This window comes from Pagrus major, chromosome 15 (assembly GCF_040436345.1).
Source record: "Pagrus major chromosome 15, Pma_NU_1.0".
Taxonomy (NCBI): Eukaryota; Metazoa; Chordata; class Actinopteri; order Spariformes; family Sparidae; genus Pagrus; species Pagrus major.
Genome location: NC_133229.1, coordinates 4,612,613 through 4,637,230, shown reverse-complemented (window position 1 = coordinate 4,637,230; position 24,618 = coordinate 4,612,613). Strand labels below are relative to the sequence as shown.

Sequence of the window (24,618 nt, the reverse complement as noted above, 5' to 3'; positions counted from 1 at the left end):
GGTGAGAAAAATAGGTACAGCAAAGTGCTGGCCTGATCAAGAGCAAATTAGAAGGAATAGATGCCTGGCAAGTGTAAGAGGAAAGATATTACAGACGGGTTGCGAGTGAAAATTAGGAGGGAAGTAGGTGACGGTGAAGGAGATAGAAGCAGCAGGAGGAAGGTAGATTTAAAGTGGAAGAGGCAGTGCTATTAGGGACAATCTTACCCTTGAAGTGCTTTCTCTCCAAACCAGTCTCCTTTCCCGAGGCTGCGCAGGTAGACAGGCTCTCCATTGGGCAGGTCTTCCCTGGTCACATTGACCTGGGCAAAGAACAGAAAGACAGGGAGAGGAGGGTTGACGAGAGGAGTGTGACAGCAAGGAAGGTAGAACTAAAGTGAAGGAGGAAGGGCTCACAGTGCAAAGATATGTTGGGAGTTTGAGAGGAATAGCATTTCATTTACACATCATTCCAAAAAGAAACTGACAAGCAAACCATCTCCCAAGATGGCAGGTTAATCACACTATTACAAACAGGGGAGAAGTGCCTGTGTGACAGCCAGCTCTGTGATCTGTGAGGTGCTGCGCTGACCACTTCATTAGCTAGATGACATGTGAGTGATGGCACTGTGCTGTGCTGGTAGACTTAACAAATCAAAATGATGACACTTGAGTAGATTTTTCGAGGAAGTGAATGGAGACGGCCGTTTCGCCTAATGAAGGATCTTGTCTCCATCCATTAGTTGGTTCAGCACAGGTGAAGCAGCGTATCCAGCACGCGGCAACACGCTGAAATGCTTTCTCCACCTGAGTGACAGTGTAATTACTCGTGATCTAATACGATCATGTGGGAGCAGAAGAGAAAGCAAAAAGAGGAAGTGGAGGGGCTTATAGGAGGTAAAAAGTGTGGACCAAAGGGCAGGCTGTGTGTGTGCAATGACCTCTCGACAAAGTGCACTGTATGCGGTCTAGATACGGACAAAGTGAGAGATGTGGAAACAGCCAAGCAGAAAGCATCGAGAAGGTCAGGAGTGTATGTCTGTGTGCATGAGTTGTGTTTGTTTATGATGTAGTTGTGCCAACCTTGTGAGGTGGGTTGCATCTGTTTGGGGTCAGAGGAGAGTATAAAAAGACAGTGACTGCTACATCCATGTGAGCATGTGAATCTATCTCTCTCACTGAGACTTGAGGGGGTTAGTACTTGTTATTATACCATTTCCCACTTTGGATTCCTTCATTAAGCCTCAATCAGAGCTGTTTAAATTAGAGCAGCAATGATTAACTGATTAGTTGTAAACTATCAAGTTAATCATCAGTTATTTTGATAATCCATTAATCGGTTTAAATCATTTTGGAAAGATGAAAAGGCAGGGATGCACTAGATGGATTTTTTTTCAGCCAATACTAATAACCAGAGTCCATATGATACAAGACCAAACGAAAAAAGCTAAACAAAGTACAAACCAGGAATAACACCAGGAATCATGCTGAGCTGCTTCTCCTCCTACTCCTCTTCCTTCTTCTTCTTCTTCTTCTTCTTCTTCTATGACACTAAACTGAATTTCTAATGTGACCAAGGTGTCTCATCTTGGGCTTTGATTGTCACTTTTCACCATTTTCTGACATTGCCTCGAGAGACTTAAACTAGCTCCACTGTGAAAGTCCGTGTTGATGACAAAAAAGGTGAAATGAAAGTGCCTCCATTCACCTTTCTGGATGCTCCCAATGCTGCTGCAAGGGATGATGAAAGAGGCGGCGCTTCCGTCTCTCCTTTCCCCTAGCCCCAGATGATGAATGACAGCCAACCTCCACCCAAAAATACCACCACTTTGCTTCAGAGATAGCTGTCTTTTTCAACGTGTGTGCCACGATGCCCTGCGTTGATAATTATTTTGGGTGGTAGGCTAGAGGCACTGTGCTCACCTTTCCTTTACTGATGATGAAGAAGGTGTCTCCTCTGGCCCCCTGTCTGATGATGTACTCTCCATCTTCATAATGTGTCTGTCAGAAGAGAAGCAAAGAGAAGAGAAGACAGGAGAAGTGTCATTCAAGAACATTATGATTCTTTTCTCTCCTTTCTCACATCAGGATTGAGACACTCTCAGCAGGGACACAGATGTACTCTTCAGAGGTAGTAAGCCTGAATTTCAGTGTGCTTAATCCCAATTAGATGTTTTTTCTCGATAATACAACAGACTGGCAAGCTGCAGGGTGTTTCTCCGCCTTCCACCCACCACTTGCTCAGATATGCCCTGCGACCTTGAATGTGTAAGCAAGTAAGGAAAATCAGTGAATAAATTAATGCAGCTGCATCAAATCTGAAGGCATGCCACAGCTCCTTACTACATAATATCCATCCATCAATTCATTTTCTAGCTATGCCCAGTAATCCTGTTCAGGGGTGAAGCTGTTGGCTGCCAGTCTAACACAAAGCCAGCACAGATACATAGAAAAACACTTAGCGTAACACATTCACGCCTTGTGTTGAAAATGACCTTCAGCGCTGGATAAAGAAAGCCTTTGGTTCAAGGACGTTGTGGGTATATTTTCTAGCGATGTGTAAGATGTGACATAACTTAATATGATGTAAGAAAAACCTCTTTTACCACAGCACAAGCAGTCTGGATATGATAAGGACTAGAATCAGTTTTGGTTTGTTATATTAGTAGTAGTGGTGGGATTTTCCCTGTTCTACACAAGATGCTGCACCTCAGCCCACAAGTCTAGAAGACAGAAGACAGAGCTCCATATTTCCTGTTAGATCATAAAACAGATTCCACACTGCATTCCCCAGGTTTTTATTCTCACACCATTTCACCGAGGAAAGATACCTTACGTCTTGCTTCACACTGAGCAGCGAGCGAGTGCCTCATGTCTGCTGTGTGTCACTCAAGGGCAGAGTTTCTTGTTTATAGCAGGTTGCAGTTATGATGTTTATTTCAGGTTTATTTATTCATCTAATGGGGTCCCTTTTTCTCAAGCATGTCCTCAAGTAGAGGAAAACAGGAGAAACTAGCTAAATCTATCTAATCAAAAATCAATCACAGACCTAAATGATCTATTATAGTAGAGGACGGGACAGAGGCACTATGATGGATTATCTGACCCAACACCTCTGCCCACAGAGAAAACCTATATTTAAAAAGAAGACAAACTTTGGACACAAATTGGTTGTTTATGGGGTACTCGCAAAGAAAAAAATAAAACAGTTATTTTAGTACTACTTTTAAGTTTGCCACTTGCCTCATCCATGAAGCTGATAAATATAAATTCAATTAACTTGCCAACGCTAACATCTTTCTCAGCCAACAGTGCAAGCAAATTAATCAGAGTACATCTACAGGCATGTCTAGAACATCTAATTTTCACCGGTTTAACATTATTAGTGTATTCTGTTAGCTCACTCACATGTCGTCTTTGCACCAAGCCAAAGGATTATCTCATTTAACTGAGTTACTGGCAAAATACTGTTTCTTAAATAGCCCGGGTTAAAGAGGATTTGTTCGTGGGAATGTGAAGGCCACTAAACATGCACCAAATACTATCACACAGGCATGTTTAACATGCAGACAAAGTATTTAAGATCAGTTATACCAGAGCTGGTCCTCACCAACCTGAAATTCCTAAATTTGTGCCCCACTTTACACTCTCCAATTCAGTGACAGACCCTGTTTCACTGTGGGTTGCATAGCTAACTGCCTCCTTCTGTCAATGTACTTTCCTGTGACCTCTTTCTCTTTTCTGTGATGGAGTTGTCCTTTACCATGAAGGTTTTTTGTGTCAGCCCATAGATTTTCTTTTTTTGGTGCTGCTGCCCTTCAGCATCCCTGCTGGCTCCAGCTGCTGAACTGACCTGCCTCTCTTCAGTTACATTGTTAGCCTGCTGACCTTTTTCACTGTTAGGTCTTTGCATTATCATCAATTTAACCCTAATCGACCTACAGAAAAGCTCCACACTGTGGTGGTGTTTTGAGTTCTACTTTGGTGCATGCACATAATGCAGCAAACGATCCACTTCTCATTGATCATGCATAAATAACGCATTATGATATTAGCCACTCTACTAGCTAGGGATGGGAACAATGGTCATCATATTGCATGGGTGCTTGTTTAGCAATTTGTTCGCTTTCATATTAAAGAACTAATGTATAATACTGATTAAAACAAATCTTTAATTTGGTGTTATTGCAGGCTACACAACCCAAAACTCCTACTAAAAACCAGCTAACACGGCATGGTCAATCCATTCTTCAGGGTAAGTTTTAAGATTAGAACAGTCTGCAACAAGTTTGCATAATTAATGGCCTGCTTTATCTTTTCTTTTAAGCAAAGGGATCCAGCACTAATTTGTGTGTTTATGCTTACACATAAACACACATTGACACACTACAAAGGGAGGGAAAGACTGTATTGGAGTGCAATTCAACATATTGAAAGCCTCAATGTTTGCGGCACATATCAAAAGTGTAAATGAGAATGTGTTTGCATAACTTAATTATGCTGGAGAAAACATCAAACGAAGTGATGTGCAGATGGCTGGAAAATGTGATATAGACGAATCTCAAAAAGCACACCGACACCAGCAGCAGCAGGAGCAGCGGCGGCAGCAGCAGCGTGACAGAGACGTTGTGCAAAATTAAAAAGAACCAAAGATGTAGCATGTTTTCGTCCATTTCAATCAAATTGCATATCACAACTGCTCACTGCCCATTTGCAAAACATACTGTGGTGTGTCAGGTTTTTGAATCATTTTCACCTTGCATACAGCGATTGGTTTACATTTGTTTACATATGTAGACTTAAGAACCTTGCCTGAGTTTGGTGATCTGTCACAGTGAACATTGACTCTAAGTATCATTAATGTAAGGAGGTAATGCAGTTAAACTGCACTACAACATTACAATAATGGAACTCTGAAAAATATCCTGTTTGCTTTGCTGGATTACACGACTCAAACAAATAGTTGCAGTAATTTGCATTCGTCTACATCTAAATTATGAATCATGCAAAGAAAAATGGTTTGAAAACAAATAAAAAGAATTTAAAATTCTTGTTTTCTAAGACGAGAAAGTGCTGAAAGTCGGTCATTATGCTGGTAGTCGACTCAAAATGGATGCCATCCTTCAACATTAGCTAAAAGGGATTACAACGTGCTTCAGCTGTTTAGATTGTTTGAGCACACGTTAAAGAGCAACAATGGCTCTAAAATCTCAACTGAGCTCACTTTGTTCCATTAACCCCCCCACCCCACCCACCCCAAACACACACACACACACACACAAAAAGCTCCATTATCATTAATCATCATCTGGAATTTGCCTTCATTTCCCTTCTGGCTCCCCTCTCCCACTGCAATGAGAGACAGTGAATGTATGGTGGCCTATTGAAATGTGTGGAGTAGGGCTTTGTGCTGCAGATGTCACAGGCTGTGGAACGAGGCAGTTACCTCCTCAAGGACATCTGCAAGCTTGCTCAGAATATCTTCTTGCAGCCCGTGGAATGTGGGGACGCTGCAGGAGAAAGAAAAGTGGCTGTTAGATAGTAAAATAGACAGATTCATACACATTACATATATTACTGATGAAGTGTTTTTGATAAAGTAGAATGCATTGTAGCTGGCAGCTAAGTATTGACTTTGAATCAGTTGACCAGAATCGAAGCAGACCTTTGATCTACAGTGAACAACAAAATGCAGGCAACAGAACACATAAAATCAGTACTATACTAAGGGAGTTGGCCTGTATTACAATATGTGTACATAAATATTTCAGCATAAACCGGGCAGTGTGTCTACATACACAGCGGGGCATCAGATCCTATGGGTGAATACACCAGTGTGAGGCTTTAATGTTTGTTCCGTTCGCTTCCCGGCAGCACCAATGAATGCTATCTGCTTGTTATCAAGCCTACTAAATTAAACTGGCCCAATGTTTATCAAGGCGGGGGGAAAATAACCCGTATTGGTGAACAAAGGACTTATCTCCCCATATCATCTCTCCCTCTGTTTCTCCATCTCCTTCTCCCCCCTCATTTTCCATGCTTTATTACAGTAATCTAAACCATCTTGTCTCGGCCCCCAACCCAGACCCGGCCACTGTACTGATCCTTGTGTTGTTGCTTCCTCGACAGAGACTCGAGCTAATCAGCTCTGCAGTGAACGGATGACCTCACTCTACGTGAAACATATGGAGTTTCAGTCCCTCAAGCTGTGGAGCTGTTTTCACACAGCCTCTGTTGTTGTAAGTCTCTGAACCAACGGCTTCATTTTGTTACAGCAAATTTATTAATTACACGAGGCCAATGGAGATGTGCAAATTTGCTAATGTGGTATTTTTTTTAATCATTTTAACCTTCTAACATGACAACACTTATTTACTTTCTTCACAGCAATACGCATTTGTAAACCAAGGCGATGTTTGTCAGTTCATTAACACCACCCTTGCTGTTACTCTTCCTGGAGATGGACTGATTTAGAATAATACTAGAGAGAGGTAGGTTTTCATCTGTGTTCCTCCTCCACAACTTGTGAGAGCAAATATATATTTTCACAGCAGTTAAAGAGTGGGTAGAAGGCTCACAGGGACCAGCATGTGTTTGTTCTTAGACTCAAACTACAGCTCTTTTATTAGAACTGCTTCGAAGAAACAAAGCATCGATGTTATTACCCACAGACTGTGGATTAACAAACGTTGCTATAAATCTGATTTCCACTTTAGAAACCAAACACACAGAGTGAGCCCAAACCAAGCAATACGTACATCTATTAAATATTTACTTATCTGTTGGACTGTTATGCAAGAGCAGCTGAGAGGCAACGGCAGCCATACAGTACATGCTTGCACTCAGTGAAGAGAAGTTTCTTGTTTCTTTTGTTAGTCAAAGCCATCACCAAAATAGCTTCAGCTTGAGACATGACAGTAAGACTAATAGTGTTTTTTTTATCTGGTTGGAAGACATACTGTACAGAATGTCTTAAAGTCTTTCCTCATGCTGAGTACTGTGGACACAGCAAGGGTTGAAATGGCTTTATTGTGACTAACCTGACTGTTGTGTCATCCAGGGACACTCTCCTCACTTAAGAAAGTATTTGTCATTATGTTCTATGGTTTATGTTTCTCTGGCAAAGAAATGCATGATTGTTCGCTTTCAGTCGCAAAGGCAAAAGTGGAATGATGTTGTTGTACTGCTGCACATGTCTTAGGTGCCAGTATACACCATTAGAAGATCCTGTTAGATGTTCCAATAGCTTCAGAAACCTGCCGACAAAATCACATTCCCACCCACTACGTATTGTGATTAGCCTGCTGTGCAGAGGTGATAAAGGAGTTTGAACTTCTCTCTCAGCTCTCGTTTTTATTTGTTACACAACTATTTGATGTGAATACCTGAGTGTATTACCAGGGATTCCTTCTAGGAGAAACTGTCTGAAAATGTTCACCCTTCTGCCCTTATGAAGCGATATAGTTGGCTGGGCGCTAGCGTGCAGCTTAGGATGCTTGTGCTCTCTTGTGTCCAAACCTGACCGACCCCGAGAGAGTAGTAACCGAGCCCAACCCCAACTTGACAGACATTCTGTTTTTTTACATCTCACATGACTCAGTTAGGCATTGCATTGTTCTATTTACAGAGATATCAAATAAAATAAAAATGTATACAAGTACTTTATGTCAAGACCATCCCAACCCAACCTGGACATAAACTGTCTGGTAAGTTCAGAAAATTACAGCAGTTTACTGCAATGCAGCCTCTAAAACTAGGAAAAAGACAACACTAATGCAATATCACGATATCCAAATATCTAAGATGATGTATAGTCTCATATCAAGATATGATATGATATATTATCTATATAATGCCCTGCTCCAGGCCTAAGAAATGAAGGTGAAAATAAATTGCATCACAGATTGCATCCTGTCTTTTCCCGAACAGTAAACATTGATTAACCATGTTGTGATCTTTCCCGAACCATAACCAAGAAGTTTGACTTCCCAAACATAACTGTACCTCGATGTAAAAGGGTGCACATCAGGGAACCTGCATAGGATCATTTCTGTGAGAAAATGCGCCATTTAAGAAGGTACTGACATACAATCTATTTTGTAGTTTAGGTATGATTATTTGCTGAAGTCTCCTGAAGAGTCGGTTTCCTACGTGCTCTATACAGCCGCCTGCCTTGAAAGAAATCTGTCAGAAACAGTGTCGGAAGTTTTGTTAAATCAGAATAAACGTAGACAGAGCGTGAAAAATACAGTACAGAGAGCGCCTGTGTAAGAGGAAGTGAGGAGACATCGTAGAAACCTCTAGAATCTGTCCTGAAACAACGTGAACATGGATTAGGCAAATGTAATAGAGGGAAGATGTTATATCATTTTCATAATTGGCTTAATGAAGACCAAAGTGGATGACTAGAAACAGGGAAGTCAAATAGAGATAGGGAGTGACAGAGATACTGTGATTGCATCTCATGCATCTTGATCACGACACAGTGCTCTACCTCTGTCTTTTGATGGGTCTTTCTTTTATCCTATACTGCATGCAGGCCCAAAAACGACTGCAGTCTGCAAGCCTTTTAAATGATAATAGGCTTTTCTATGGAAGCGGTGAGGGCGTGGGGCCCTGTGATACAGATATGGCCATAAAAGAAAGATGATACAGGTTTTTCTCCAGTAGGATGAATGACACCTTCACTGACACACTAGAAATTAATGTTGTGATATATAATTTACTGGACAGATTAAGGAATCTTCTGAAAAACAGCTCACACATTTTCTCCTGAATTCATTCTGTTAATGAATTCATTGCATTTCAGATCAAAGCCCCATTGGGGCTGTTTGTTTGTCATTGTGGGACAAATTACCCCGGATCCTCACCTTTTCAGAAACTCCATGTACTCTGTGTGCTTGATGAGACCCGTCCTCATCATGATCGTCTGAAAACATTGCCGGTCAATGGCCCACAGCTTCACATTTGTTAGAGCTGGAAAGAAGGAGAAACATAAGCCACGTCAGCTAATATCCTCAGGCAATCTGAATAATATAGCAGCACATTTACGCATAATACATGCCCTGCAACAGCTTTATGCTTTATGCATGCACAATATGAATATAGTGAATAACATATGCACTTTAAAGTATTTGATATTGAACTTGAAATGTGAGAAGACTCACAGTGGTGTCATGGCATGTGGCTTGTGTGAGTAAATTTGAATTTAAAAGCTATTAAAGGATAAGTTCACTAAAAAACAAAAATTTGGTCTTCATCTCCTCACCCTCATGCGGATGGAAAGTTGAGGGAAGTTTTGTAGTACACAAAACATTTCAGGAGCTTCACATAAAAACAGCATTGTAGCATTCTCCAAAACAACTATAGTAGATGGAGACTTGTCTTTTCCATACAGCTCTTACAGCGTAATCAAGTATCTGGAAGCCCTGAGATTCCAAACTGATTGGAAAAGACGTTATTTACACCCTCAAAGCAAACTCGAGCCTGTTAGCTCACCTCAACACTTTTAGCTTAGCAGCTACGGTGAAGATCTTGGCTTTAAAAAAGGGTGTAAATGACATCTTTTTGAATCAATTTAGGATCTTTGGCTTTCTGGAGACTTGGATCATGAAATGGATGGATTCAATGTATGGATACATTTTTCTCACTACCTACTTTTGTTTTTTAGGAGAATGCTGACACGCTGTTTTGCCTCGAAGCTCCAGAAATGTTTTGTGGACTGTAAAAAAACCCAACTTTCCGTCAGCATGGGGGTGAGTAGCTAATGAGTGAATTTTCATTTTTGGATGAATCGCTCTTTTAGTGGCAATAATTTCAGTCACAATGTCTAAACGTTTTCTTTTGCTGCTGGCATTCTGGACAAAAACTCTTTACTCAGCAGCTGCAGTTAATTGGTATTTTTAAATACCTTGCATGGATGGCTTGCCTCAAGTCATGCTACAGCATTTTAATTGGTTTAAGGTCAGGAAACTGACTTGACTATGCCAATGTTTTCTTTTAATCGGTTAAAGCCCCTGAGTCACTGATTGCTCTTCGTGTTAAGGGCAATTATCAAACTGTGTGACGACTGATGTCAAGTTTTAAATCACAAACAGCTACCCCGATGTTATTCTGTACAACTTCCTAGGACAATTTGGAATAAATTGTTCCTTCAATGATTGCAATCTGCGCTGGCCCCCAGGCACCAACTCCAAACTATTATCTTCTCTACACATGGAGTAGATGGAGGTTAAAGTGTCGGTATGCAGAGTTTTTTTCTTTAAATATAGCATTCTTGCAATCTTTATACCCAGCCCTTCAAGAGCAGAAACTCATGCTAAATCTTTTTTAATTTTTATGCCTGTCTGTTGACTGATGATGGCCTGGCTCTTTCCAAATTCCTTTTCTTGCCATTTTGAGTGTTTGGAGCCTCAGCAGCTCTCTCTCTCTGGGGTCTTGCGCAGTCACTTTTGATCAGAATATGTTTCACCTCGACAGATGTCTGTTGTGAAGAGCAGACTCTGTTGGAACCAGGCTATGTGGGTTTCAATCAGAGCAATGGACCTCTCACCCACACCTGGATGTCATTAAATTCCCCCATTCGACCCCAATTCATAGAAGAAATTGGATTGTTGGGGCAGAAACTTCATAACAAAACATGTCAAAATCCCATATTACATCTAGCTGAGCCACTATGTGGAATGCAGTACTTCACATTGGTAACAGTTTAGCATAATTATTTCAAAATGGCATCTCACAATTGCCAGTATCATTATCTTCTGCTATTATTTTGACTTCAGTGTTTCTTTTGTGGAGTTGTGCTGTAGACTGTGAGAAGACTGTGAGTCTCACTGAGAAAGATGATAGAGAGAATCAGCAGTCTGACCCCAAAACAAATCTGGAGACCCCCAGGGAGCCGCATGGCCACAGGGACATGTAAAAAAAAAATTCATCAGATAACAGTCAGCCTACTTAATGTTTAGTCTCAGTGCGAATGTCTGTCACAAGTTTTTCATTCTGCATCCTCCCAGTGTGACATTTTTTCAGGAGGATGACTGCTGGGCCTCTTTTTAATAGGCATTTGCTAATTGTATCTAATCATCTACACTTAGTAAATGTGAGTCCCACGCGCTCACACACACGCCAAACCAACTTTCTGTTCTCATGAGTACAGTGGTTTCCCTTATTAGAGGCCAGTTGTGGCTAGTTGTCACACGTTCAAGATACAAGGACTTAGAGGTAGAAATGATGGCTAATTTCGACAAGGAAGGTTTGAATTTAAATGTCAGTAGCAAATAGATAATAAATCATCCAAATTTAATTTCATAATTGGCTTCATGAGCACATACATTAACATAATATAACACACATAAATGCACATGCGTGCTCAAAATCATACACTCCTGGTCTTTATGTACATACACATGAGTGAGTGAACGCACTCTTACAGACAGTACAACTCTTTTACTCTAGACCAATAGATTGGCAGCACTTGAAAATAGGGCCAAACCACAGGAGGAATGCCCTCATTACACAGACTGACACTGTCTTCAGTTAGAGACACTTTCCTGGAGCAGGAGCCCCCCAACACACAGCATGACATAAAAATGTATTGACACGGATGTGTGGATATACAGATATCCAAACATCCTGTTCAAGCACGCACAGATATCAGATTCACACATTCAGGGAGCACATACACACAGATACACACAAGTCTTAGATATAAACACACACGCGCTGCTGTATGCACATACATATAAACATATGTTCAAATAAATAATTAGAGAATCATCTGACACAATAGTAGACATATAAAATGATACATTAGGTTTACAGCAGTATGAGATTTTGATGGTACAATCACCATCGCAGAAAATATCACAGTTTCAAAGTATCATGATCACAACTGTTCATATTATTATCAGTTAAAATGACCCTTCTGGTCCACACATACACGAGCATTTTTGGAAACAGGGCTTACACAAAAAAAAATAGAAAATCTCTGTCCAGCTGAGCTTTAAAGCACCATTTCAGAAGTCTCTCTGTCCATACCAGATGGGGACTTGAACTCTAGTCCCACTTGAGTCACACACTCAGTGACTTGAGACTCGCCCTCAAAAGACTTGAGACTACACTCGGACTCGAGAATTGGGACTCTTGAACAATCTTTATTTTTTTATTTTTTGGCACATTAACATTAAGAAAATGTCTGACGAGCTGAACATCATTTCCTCATTCGTAACCTTGTGCATCACGCGGCCACAGATGACAACAGCATTATGTCGACGAGCACAACAACTGCTGCTGCTCTCCTGTTTGTCAGAAGCTTTGTCTACAGGAACTAAACACAAGGCACAAACAAAAGAATCACCTAATGAAATGTTTGGTGAATGAATATAAAGGATGCTGGATCGACCACATCAAACTTCATCACGTAGCTGAAAACAAACCCGGTTAGGTCAGTTACTTGGTAATGTGAAAGTTACTGTAACCTCAGCGCCTGCTACACACGTTTAGTACAGTGTGCTACTTACGTGTAAACCTAGAACTGATGGCAAGCAAAAAATCTCAGAGAAAAGCATGGTTCTGATGGGTTTCATTCCAAAACACAAACTTTTCTTCCAGGAATAAAAATCAGCTGATGTCTACTGTTAAATAACACAACAGACAACTGTATCCACAAAAATGTTCTGTTCTGTAAGAAAAGGACTTAAGACAGCCAATAACTCCAATGATAATTCATCACGAGTTTTACCCCTGGGTGTCTCTATCCCAGGGGGATAACCACAAAATCGCAGTAGCGATAGATTGGAAATGGGGGGAAAACAAAACAACGAAATTGTAAAGAGCCACTACAGGCTTCCTTAAAGATATAAAGCACCAAAAATGATTAACTAAACCACCGCTGCCAAGCAGCTGACTCAAAACCAAAATTGTCCAGGAGACCCAGAAAACTCGAAATGAAAGGCAAAGGCTACCCGCGAGACCTTTGATAACCAAAAAGACTGGAGTCACAGCAAACTCTCCAGCACCAAGTTATTCACTGGGAAATATACACACAAAATTCTGAGTTGGGTGTTTTCAGACACACCGACAACAGGGAGAACCTCTCACTACCTCTGAAGGTGAGATAATGAGTCAGCACAGGGCACTGGAGACTCAGGGTATATGAAGACTCCCCACACCTGGGCTTAATCACAGCCAATCAGTGCCACACATACCTGATTGCAGTGAGTTGATTCTCTCACAGAGCAAGATTGAGTGCCCTCACAAACTGTTCATGTTTTAATATCACCAGTTTATGGATTTGCAGTATATCTCAGATAATTTGGCAGCATTAGTGTTTTGCATTTAGCTACTGTAGCTGTGTATTTATGTTGCAAAGCAAAATACAGTTATTCATTTTAAAGGAAAGCTTTCATTGTGTGTTTGTCTTCATATTGCACTGCAGTAGGCTGTTTAAAGTGATCATATACCAAACAACTAATCAGTGCTGATAATACTCTATGCTAATAGATAAAGGAGTGATGATAACACAGTACACACTTCGAATTCCTTAGATAAAACTATGCAGTGTTATAAGCAGACCGGGTGGCACGCAGCAGATGATAGAATGCTCATTACAACCATAAGAGACAAAAAATGACTTGTGAGCGTCTCTGGTCTGTACCAACACACCTGGTCGGTTGCTTAGTTACAGTAAATACTACTGTATGAATGAGGCAGGGGAATGTGACTGCTCTTTAAAGAATCCACTTGTAAAAGGTTTTCTAAATATAACATTAAACAATATCACATCCATTACGTACTAAGTAAGTACTCCAATATCATGACACGTACTCCAAGTTCACATTTTGCAATCATGCTACAAACACTGATGAATGTGTGTGTCATCATTTCCAAAAATCTCAGTTCATCGTTTCCAAAATCTCAGTTCCTGCCCCTCCAGATGTAAACACTTCAAACTGAGTTTCTGAATATCTTCAAGCTGGAAGGAGTTTTCCAAAAGGTCCATTTTCAGTGATGTAAAAGGCTGTTTACATGTGTACTAAAGGTTCAAAATAAGTTTCTTTATTCACTTGAATAAGTGCTTTATTATCACGGATATATACGTGCGTGAAATATCAAGATATTCAATAACAATAATATAGTAGAATTAAATACTGTAGCTAAATAAAATGTAAACAGTATGATAACTGTCAGTTTTCATACCACTGTATACACTGAAACACTGCAACCCTACTATCCACAGAGTCAAGCACAGTGGATGGCCAAACACACATGTTCCACAACATGTTGTTTCTCCTCCCCATTTTTAAAAAAAGAATTACAATCATATCTGGGTCGGGTTATGTCTTATCTAATCAAAAACGGTTGTTTCCATGGGGGGGTAAACTGAACAAACCTGGTATATGGAGATAGATCTAGAGAGAAATCATTAGCCTTCTAATATGACCCCGGAGCAACAAGAGTGGGAGGTTAGACGTCATTGCCCACTATGCAGTGAGCAATGTAGTGTTTTCTGGGAGTGCGAGGAAGGGGGAGTGTGGGCCGCTGGGAAATAAGATATGTAGGGAGCCTGCAGGACACCACAGCAGGTAAGCATATTATTCAGAGGCTTGACTAAATTGCAATGAGACTCAGGGAGCTTGTTATCGTGTAGTGAGGGCGCAGATGAATGTCTTAATGAACGTGGGCTGCCGACCATTAGCTTCACAGCTTTATGGATACTCATCACAACGGCTGGAAAGATGCAGGGATATTGTCTGTGAAAGGTTTTGAGGAAGTGGTTAATGTGTTGTCCAGTGGGATGATCACTGGTCCTGCAGTGGAGGACTGTTAATGCAACATGAAACCCACAAGTGTATTCTGTTGACAGAATAAAACAGGAACACCTGTGAAATTTAATGAAAGCACTACCTGGAGGCCAGTTGCTCCAGTCTGCGTTGTGTTGTCCTTTTGTGACAAGCTTTACATCACATCATCTGCTGTACATGACAAGTGCATCGGATTAGATCAGTGATTCTTCTAGCAACAGTCTTGGCATGTGAACACGAATCTTGCATTAATATAGTGGTGAAAGGTTTCAAATATATGTATTCAATCACTTTAAAAAATGTTGAAAAAATGGCTGCAGTACATCACACATGGGCAGCGCTGCAGAGTGTCGAGGTTCTTGATGTGCATCGATTGACACTTGTAGCACACATGCAAATAGGGGTAATTCAGATACAGAGCCAGGATGTGCTGATCCAGGGGAGCAAATGTGATAAAATTGCTGCTTTTTCCAAAAATTGGCTCTTGTGTATGCTGTGAAAATACCCTCTTCATGTGAACCAGTCCACTGGTGTGTGGGCTTGTGTGGAAAATACTGGCTGTGCAATGTGCCAATGTTTATTGCACTTTATTGTTCATTGATTCTTAAATATCATATTCCTTTATATTTCACAATGGCTGGTTTGCATGTACAGTGTGTTAATATGTGTTGTTCCTTAATTTAAAATCATGATTATCTCAATATCACTGCCGATCAATGTTTAACACCTACTGTATTTGTGCTCCAGCGGCATAATGCTTTCAGGTTACCCATCCCATTCTTGCGACCACAATATCTGTGTAGCTCCTTGAGGGAATTTCCTCAAATTTCGCCCATACATCCACTTGGACTCAGGGATGAACTGATTAGAATATGGTTGTCAAAGGTCAATATGATGTCCTGTTTGTGCTGTTCTCGTGAAGGCAGTCTGAGGAACGGCTGGAGGGAATTTCATTACATCTGGTCTGCACTTCCGTTTCTCTGATTTGACATTGCCATTGTTTGTCGCACTGCTAGTGATACAAAAGACTCTTTGAAATCCAATATGAGCGGCCAGAGCAGCAAGACTCATGTGTAGAAATCCAATTTGAATCGCATTTCAAGCCACCTCCAAATATGACTCAGAGATGTTTTGCAAAAATGCATTTCATGTGTTTTTTTGCTGTCCAGACTTCCAAAAATCAATCTGGATATGCAAAAAAATTAATTTGTTGACCTAAGTTGACATAAGGATGAACTGACTCACTGTGGCCTCGCAAAACACAGTTTAGGCCCTAACTCAAGATTTCATACACTAATTACGACAAAATTTGACACAAATTGCTAACAGGATAAAATGATGAGGATGAAGATTTTATATCCAAAAGGTCAAAAGTCAACTTAATTGTGACATCATAATGTTCAGCAAAAACCTATCTTGGGTGCCCACCTTGAAACTATGGTGATTGTATAGATCTTCTCTGCTGTCAGGCAGAATCTTTAAAACATTATCAGCCCCAGTAGCTCAGTTGGTAGAGCATGCGACCCATGTACAGAGGCTGCAGTGGCCCAGGGTTTGAGTCCGACCTGCGGCCCTTTGTTGAATGTCAACCCCTCTCTCTCATCCCATTTCCTGTCATCTCTCAAGCTTTCCTGTCATTAAAGCCATGAAAAAGGGCCAAAAAATAATGTATTTATACTTTATTTACTTTACAAACTTTATTGGCCAAACATGTTGACACATGCAAGGGATTTGATTTGGTTTTCTTTCAATGAACTTTCACACTAATAGACACAGTGCAGCAGCAGTCCACCATGAGCTCGCTGGTTGGTGTTGATTTTGAGTTTGAGGTGATTGTGGTCGCTCCATGTGATGAAGCGCTCTATCAGCCCTCTGTGCTCCTCTGTAAAAATAGTCTCTAAGTGAAGACAGCGTGTTTCTCACTGGAAATTATTCACTGGAATCAAATATGTCAATTAAGCCATAACTCTGTGTGGACACCACAGATATGGATGTAAGCTGCAACTTGACTTGCAGTTGGAGGCATACAACTACAAGACAGTAATTCTAGTTTCTCTTTGCCCCTGAAAGCTCCTCTAAATTAAATGTAATCCCCCCCTCCGAATAAAGGATGGCTGTTCATAGCCATTCCACCAGCAGCTGAGCACGTTATCGTGCTCCTCCTGTCTTTCCTCCTCCTTGACTCAGTGATCATGATCCCTCACCCATTCATTTCTCCCATTTGTTTGCAACAATAGATCAATAGTGTTGATTGTGAACTCTGCAATAATTGGACAACTAGCTCTGTTGGTCCCAAAAGAAGGAGGAAGAATGTTTAAGCCAGAGAATAACAACGGGGAGATGACATGCACATGGTTGTTGCCAACAAGACTGAATACAGGACAAGGCCTGTAAGCAGTGGAAGGAGTCACTCATTGATTTGATTCAGTCGTATATCATTGTAACTGAATTGTAGCCTCAGGCATTATGCAAATGTTCCGTGTGTGTTTGTTCTTGTAATCTAATTTTTGCTCATTAAATTATATAAGTATGGATGAGATTTCTTCTCTGCACTCTGGTCATGACAATTTGTATCCAGAGAGCATGGGGTTTGGAAACATCAAACATCGTTCCTCACCGTGACCATAATCTAGATTTCTGTTTTGAGTGCCAGAAGTTTTAATGGGGTTTTAAAACGACTCAAAATAGTCTGTGTCTGGCCCGTGATGATTCATCTGAAGTAGAAAGCATTTGACATTTGTACCGAACAAAATCCACATTACTCTCCAAATGCACCATGGGGCCACATGACAGTGGTAATAAAGATTAGGCCAGAGCCGTAAGCAGTGAAGTGTGCAGGAAACCGTGTACACTCTGATGACAAGAAATATATTTATTAGTAACTAAGTATAATTCACGGCTCTATATATTTTACTGTGTGTACATACACAGACAGAAAAGCTTTCTCTCTCACCCGACATTTTTCTGTTTAGTAGACTATGCAAAGTGATGGAACTTATTATATTGGATTACTTTGTGATAACTTTTCTTACAAACGTTTTGAACTGGGTGATAAAGTTGAAAAGTCTTTAAAGCATGAATACACCACTCTCTTGCCCTGGGATCACACCTCCCTCGACTTTCCACAGACAGACGTATAAATACCAAAGTGCTCAGAACTGCTTCTGTGGTAGTTCCTGCTACAATAGGTGTCTCCAGGAACACATTTTCCCATGATGACATACACAGTCTCACAAGGCGAAGACATTACCAGCCGACACTGTTGCAGCTGGTAAATATTGTTGAATTCTTGTCCAACATCATGGCCAGCTGCCTAGACATGGTTGGCTGGTCACAGCATGGCAGCCTCAGGTTGCCTGGAATAAAAGAGTGCCACGGGAATGAATCCTAAAACCCAGAAATAAGTTGCCATTTTTTCTACTACCAGTTCCCTCAACTCAAAGTCATGAGGTTGGTTGAGTGGGTTTTTGGTTAAATGCCTGAAAAGAGGCCTGTGGTTAACACAAACTTGGGAGATTTGTTCTATGACTTAAAGTATATGAGCAAATACCCCACTTGTGGATTAAAAGCATTTATGTGTTTAAGGAGACTAAATGAGACCACAAACGTTGCTGGGAACATTAAAAAGGTCATTATGGCAGACTTTACTTGCAAACCATTCTCTACTTCTAGCTTTCCAACTTGTACATTTATCAACTTACACTCAAGTGTGTATAATAGTGCATTTATCAACATTAGCCTTTTCCTCTGCCGATAACATTTACACCTCCAGACTTGTAAAAGTGGTGTTCATCTGTCAAGATTATCTTGTTGAAGTATCATAAACTTTACCACAGAGTTTATTTTCTGCAATAATCCAAAATCCAATCAAAAGCCCCATACACATTTTGTCGAGAGAGCCAGGACCATGCTGACTTCTGGGTTAGCCTACAAAAGTATGTCCTCCCTGCAACGCTCAATGAGCATCGATTTGATTGCGGACAAGAGGCAGTACGAACTCAAATTAGAGAATCACGCTCAAAATCTGAATGCAGGTGTAGCTTAGAGACAGTAGGCTATCTGTTGCACTCAGAGGTGTCACGATGGCTTTGCTGAACCATGCTGTCCAGAAATATGCCAAAAGAAGTCAATCCTGCATATCAATACTGTGTATTATTCACAGCATAGTCTTACTTCCTGTTCTATTATCCTCTCCCAGTTTTCCATCGAAACCATGCGGGTGATCAAATCATTGTCACACGGCAAAGAAAATGTGTCAGAAAAGCCTGGAAATATAAATCAACAAATGACTTGCTATGTTGGTTATTAGGCCGAGCCCAAAGAATTATCATTTTAGCACTTGTAGATGTGTCACCTGCGGTTGTAAAGCTCTGGAGAAGGCGTTGCATCTCCAAAGTAATTAGTGAGAGCAACCACCATAAAAATGTTCACTCTAGACTATTGTTGTAATGCTGAAGTTTCAGAGCATTTGAATTGGTTTTCACCGTCAGCCCGTAAAACTTTTACCGCTGACAAATCTGTAACTTGCCTGCTCCTTCAACTGAATTTCTCTCTTAATATCCCTCTTTCCTTCCCTGCAATTTGTGAGAAAATGAGAAAACTAACTATTCACTTCTCACTGACTCTTGGACACACACACACACAGTCACATTCACACTTAAAATCACATAGTCACGTGAACTCGACTCCTTCGAGGCTTCCTACATGTCTTGTTTTGGAAAAGCGTTAAGAGAGCGATGCTGTCAGGGCTGCGAGGTGGAAGAGTGTAATCTGCTTTCCCCCATAAGTCATTAATAACATCAGCCAAGTCTGATTACATCTGGATGAGCTCTTCAGAGCGTGAGAAAGCAGGACAGGTCATTTACATCAGACAGTGTGACAGAAAAGGAAAACATTAGAGGAATTCCCCTCATAAATTTGGATCTAATCATTATTATTATTGAGGCCTAAAGGGAAAGAAGACAGTGTTTCTAAAATTCAAATTCTGAAGAACGACAAGCGTTGATTCACATGATTTATTGTGAACTGGAGCATTGCATGTCTGTAGTTAGGGTGGTAGTGTGTGCTCTTATGACAGCCGTCATATTTCAGAGAATCCCAACAGAGAAAACTAGCTGGCTTCATCAGATGCACTCTCCAGCTGCCACTCCTGCCAATGCTCGCCCCATGTGGGAGACCATAGACTTGAAGCAGCAGCTGCTTGAGAAATATTGAGCTGAACAACCAGCCATCCACCCACCATTCCCCCCACACTATGTTGTATAGAGAACAGAGGATAACCCAAATTTTATATTAGAGAATCACAGATTGAATTGATGTAATATTGGGTGTGTCCTTTGAGGCAGAAAAGAGTGTGACTTCAAAACCATCTAAGTCCAACAATGTCCACGATTAATCAATGAAAAACACACCGAGACATATGGGAGTCTTCATATTTAAATGCATAAGTCTAACACTGAGCACAGAGAGGATACTCTCTCTACATTTTAGTTGAAGACTTCCTGTCTGAGGCTGATTGACTATTCCTAAAAGCGTACTTTTAGCTCGCTCTGTCTTAGAGTTCCAAGATATAAAGACCAGTCACCCCTCATCTCTAACATCAACAAACCTCACTCCTAACCTCAATCCATCAATTCTAGCTGATCTCGTTTGGAAGTTTATTATAAACACACACACATTTAGAAGACTGCAGTTTGGTTGGTTTAGATAGGTGTTCCATTATCCCCAAAGGAGAGTTGTTCATCTGACGTTAGCTCTGAGATTGCCCGTCTGTTAATGTTATTCATAACTGAAGCAAAGCAGTCAATACTGGACCTCATCATACTCCCTGATAGCATCAACTGAAGTCATTCAAGGTGGAGATTCTGTAGATGGGATGTGCTGTCTTTTCATGATGGGTGACATTGCCACAACATAGATTACTTGCATTTTTCCATTACCTGAACCTTGTCACATGAGAGGGTAGACAGAGGAGGAGGAAATATGTGAACAGGAAGTCTGTGCTCAACACTCAGGCTAGGGCTGCATGATATTGGAAAAAACTGACATTGCATTTTTTTTCTGTGATATGAAATAAGACATATTCATCAGATGACTTGAATAGCTCTGTTTTACCTTGGAGTGTGTGTGTTGCTGTCATCAGCAGCACCTCATCCTGGTGCTGGTTAAAATTTAGAAAATGATGTCATAGTATTTTAAAAAGTTAAAGCATTTCACTTTTAAGTTAAGTTCAGTGGGTCATAACAGTTAATCTGCAGACAATTCAAGATGAGATCATACCTTTTGGTGGATGAATGTAGCCTGCAACAGGCAACTTAAGCCTATATGTAAAATACTGTATATTGTGCAGCCCTGATTTAGATGAAACTCCACCTTTGCAGACAAATATATAAAGAAAAATATGACATTTGGAGAGTACTTTACAGCACTATTAATATATTTTAGAATACAATGGGGTAAGAGGAATCCAATTTAATGAGTCATAATTAATTAGCACTGACATGCATCAGGTGGAGTTAATAATTGGTAGAATAAAGACAGAAATGACTAAGAATGAAAGAGCGCTGTGTTATATCAAAGAAAAAACAGAGCAAACTGATGAAACATTGTTCTTTTTAAAAGCCCTTTTTTAAAGCCCTTGAACAGGCTCCTGTCTTCAGTTGAAAACATTTTTCATATAAAAGTATGTCTCTTCTTCTCCATAGGTTTAATCTCTGTGAATGATGTAAGTACTGCCACCTGAGCTGGTGACATCAATGGTGAGAACAACTGCTACTATATAGGGTACAACAAGGAAAACATATCTCTCGGCTATCCACTTCCTGCAGCATAAAAAATTACCTTTCCAGCAGAAATTGCTTTTGCATTGGTTTGTGGAATACATTTTAATTGTTTGTTGTTCTTGTCATTATAGACAATGAACCAGAAACTATTTGCCCCAGAGGAAATCAGTTTGAGTAACCTGATAAATTTCAAATGGCCCGGCTGTAGAAAATCAAATGGAGGAAATTAAGTGTGTTTGCAATTCATCAGCCAGTAGGTTATATTTAGGCTGTGTTCCAGCCTGTATCAGGGGACACATTTCTCTTTATAGCTGGTACTGTGGACTAATCTGTCAAATTATTGACTTGCCGGGCAGTCAAACATCCTGAGAACAATGTAAAAGTATGTGTTGCACATTCTCAGCCAGATTTAGTCATAATATCTCAAGATAATATCCTCCTGAATGAGTCAACCATAGCATCTATGTTAAAATAACTACAAAGAAGAAATAACTTGTTGTGTCATGGTGGAATTTCTGTCAGTCAGAGCTGATATTCAGCAACCCGCTGAGCCAAAAACAATGAAGTGATCGTTTCAATTCTGGTTTGCCAGATTGTGATGAATATATGTTTCTGTGTGTGAGTGACTCATCGCCTGCCAGCATGTGTGTGCATATTCATCATTTTATATGTGTGCATGTCATTTTTTGAAGAAACTGCAATTACTTTGGCAAGAGGCCTCTTTACTCTGCAGGGGTCTCACATTCAGCTCTGTTCCCATGAAATCCATGGGGAAATATATATATATATACTGTATATGAAGAAATATGCAGAATGTGTGTATAACCATACACACATCAATCAAACCAATGTTTTGTGGACTACGAAACTTGACCTGACTTTCCATATGCATGGACCCTCACCTTTCGATTCCCACCTATGGTCACGAGCTGTGGGTAATGACTGAAAGAATGAGATTGCGAATACAAGAAGCTGAGGTGAGTTACCTCCATAGGGTGGCTGCACTCAGCCTTTGAGATAGGGTGAGGAGCTCAGACGGAGTAAGGCCACTGCTCCTGTGCATCGATAAGAGCAGGCTGAGGTGGTCCGGGGATCTGGTTAGGACGGACGGACGGATGGACGGACGGATGGATGGACGGATGGATGGATGGATGGATGGGGGTGAGTAGATAATGACTAAATTTTCATTTTGGGGTGAACTTATCCTTTAAAGTCCCAGAACATATCAGTGCACAGGAAGAAAAGCCTGATAGGATTATCTGTCTCTGGGGGCAGGTCTAACACACATACCCAAGTTTGATTGACACATTTTGGGCCAATCATTTGGGAGAAATTTAGAAAGAACTGTCAGTAGACACGGTGTCTGGACTACCATGAGCGCTCACAGAAATCCAGGTAATTCCTCTGTAAATGGTTGCATCCATTCAAAAAGTCTATTTACAAAAAAACTAACTCGTGAATAATTTATGAGACCTTCAAAAGGTTCCAGTAATTTCGCTGGTGGTAGATCATGTCACAAACCGGTGATTTGTGCAAGTATGTCTCTCCCCTCTCTCTCTCTCATCCTGCCAGAAAACAAAACCACTGGCTGTAGACAGGAAGGTTGGACGGAGTAGAGAAAGCAAAGACAGGAATATATGAGTCTAAAGGCCCACACGCACTGAAGTGATAACGCCTAAAATGCCTCAGTTGAAGCACATAATTTTCATGCTCCTATGGCACACTGCAGGCTAACACCACAGAATCAACAGTATTTGATATTATTGTATTTTGGGGCAAAGCTGCTATTTATACGTAATATATTGATGAAGGTTCTCAGTCATCCAGGTCATGGTAGTTCTTAGTGCCGTATCGTAGGCAACTGGACTTGTTTCAGTTTCTTAAAGACGTTTCACCTCTCATCCAAGAGGCTTCTTCAGTTCTAACTAACTGGAGGGGAGTTTCAGGCTTTTAAACTCTGCTTGGGAGTGTTCTTACAGAGTCGTCAAGGACACGTGTGAGCTCTGAGTTTCAGAGTCGTTAGGGCCACTTGTGGGTCGTTGACCCAACCGGCCTTCATGTGGGTTTGCTTGGGCTATTTGAGCCCAGGTGTGAATGGTTGTTAAGCTGTCTGGGAAGGGAACTCAGTACTGCATTGTAGGTGGGTGATAAGTAATGTTGAAGGCCACCTCCTCCTTTCAAAGATGGTCCAGTTTGACATAGATGGATTATTTTATACTCTTTCAAACCATCTGTCTTCTCTGGCCAAGATGTTTACATGGTTGTCCTCAAAGGAATGATGTTTCTCCTTCAGATGTAAGTGGACAGCAGAGTCTTGACCTGAGGAGTTGGCCTTCCTGTGTTGTGTCGTTTATGGAGAGGTTGTTTCGTCTCCCCAGTGTACAGATCTGTGCAGTCCTGGCTGCATTGAACACCATAAACTACATTACTCTGTTTATGACTGGGTGTTTTGTCCTTAGGATGGACGAGTTTCTGCCTCAGTGTGTTGGTAGGTTTAAAGTGAACCGGGATATGATGTTTATTAAAGATCCTCCTGAAATTCTCAGATGTTCCTGTGACATAGGGAATGACGATGTTGTTTTCTCGTCTCCTCCTCTCTGTCTGCTCTGGGTCTTTAAGCGGTTTTGACAAAGGTTTGGGTAGCCACAGGTTTTAAGTGCTCCCCTGACGTGCTTCTGTTCCTTCTCCTTCCCCTCTGACTTAGTGGGCTCGGTCTCAGCCCGATGGTTTAAGGTTCTGATGACCCCCAGCGTGTGCTCCAGTGTGTGATGCGAGTCGAATGTGTGTCTGTAGAAACTTTCACTGTACTTGAAGTAGGTGGTCATCAGACAGAGGTCAAGTAAGGCACAGATGTAATGTGGTCTGGGGTGAAGTTGGTTCTGCTGGACAAAGTGCTGTCCTGTAGCAGGCGTTTCTTCACCATCTTAACAGCTTCTTGAGCGGGAATGCATGTAAATAGTTCAATTCAATTCAAAAAACTTTATTTGTCCATGAGAGGCAATTCAACGCAAGGCATGTGGAGCAGTTATACACAATACAACACTTAACAGATATAC

At 40.9% G+C, this 24,618-nt stretch overlaps 1 protein-coding gene across 1 annotated transcript in view; it reads right to left on the bottom strand.

Annotated features, from left to right (window-relative positions):
- LOC141008892 (cGMP-dependent protein kinase 1-like) overlaps positions 1 to 24,618 on the bottom strand; it is a 94,526-nt gene that overhangs the window by 24,533 nt on the left and 45,375 nt on the right. The window contains exons 4-7 of the mRNA XM_073481247.1: positions 8,850 to 8,955; positions 5,426 to 5,489; positions 1,903 to 1,980; positions 208 to 302 (exon numbers count right to left, since the gene is read on the bottom strand). Of these exons, the coding sequence (XP_073337348.1) occupies positions 208 to 302; positions 1,903 to 1,980; positions 5,426 to 5,489; positions 8,850 to 8,955 (343 nt within the window). The remainder of the gene's footprint in view (positions 1 to 207; positions 303 to 1,902; positions 1,981 to 5,425; positions 5,490 to 8,849; positions 8,956 to 24,618) is intronic.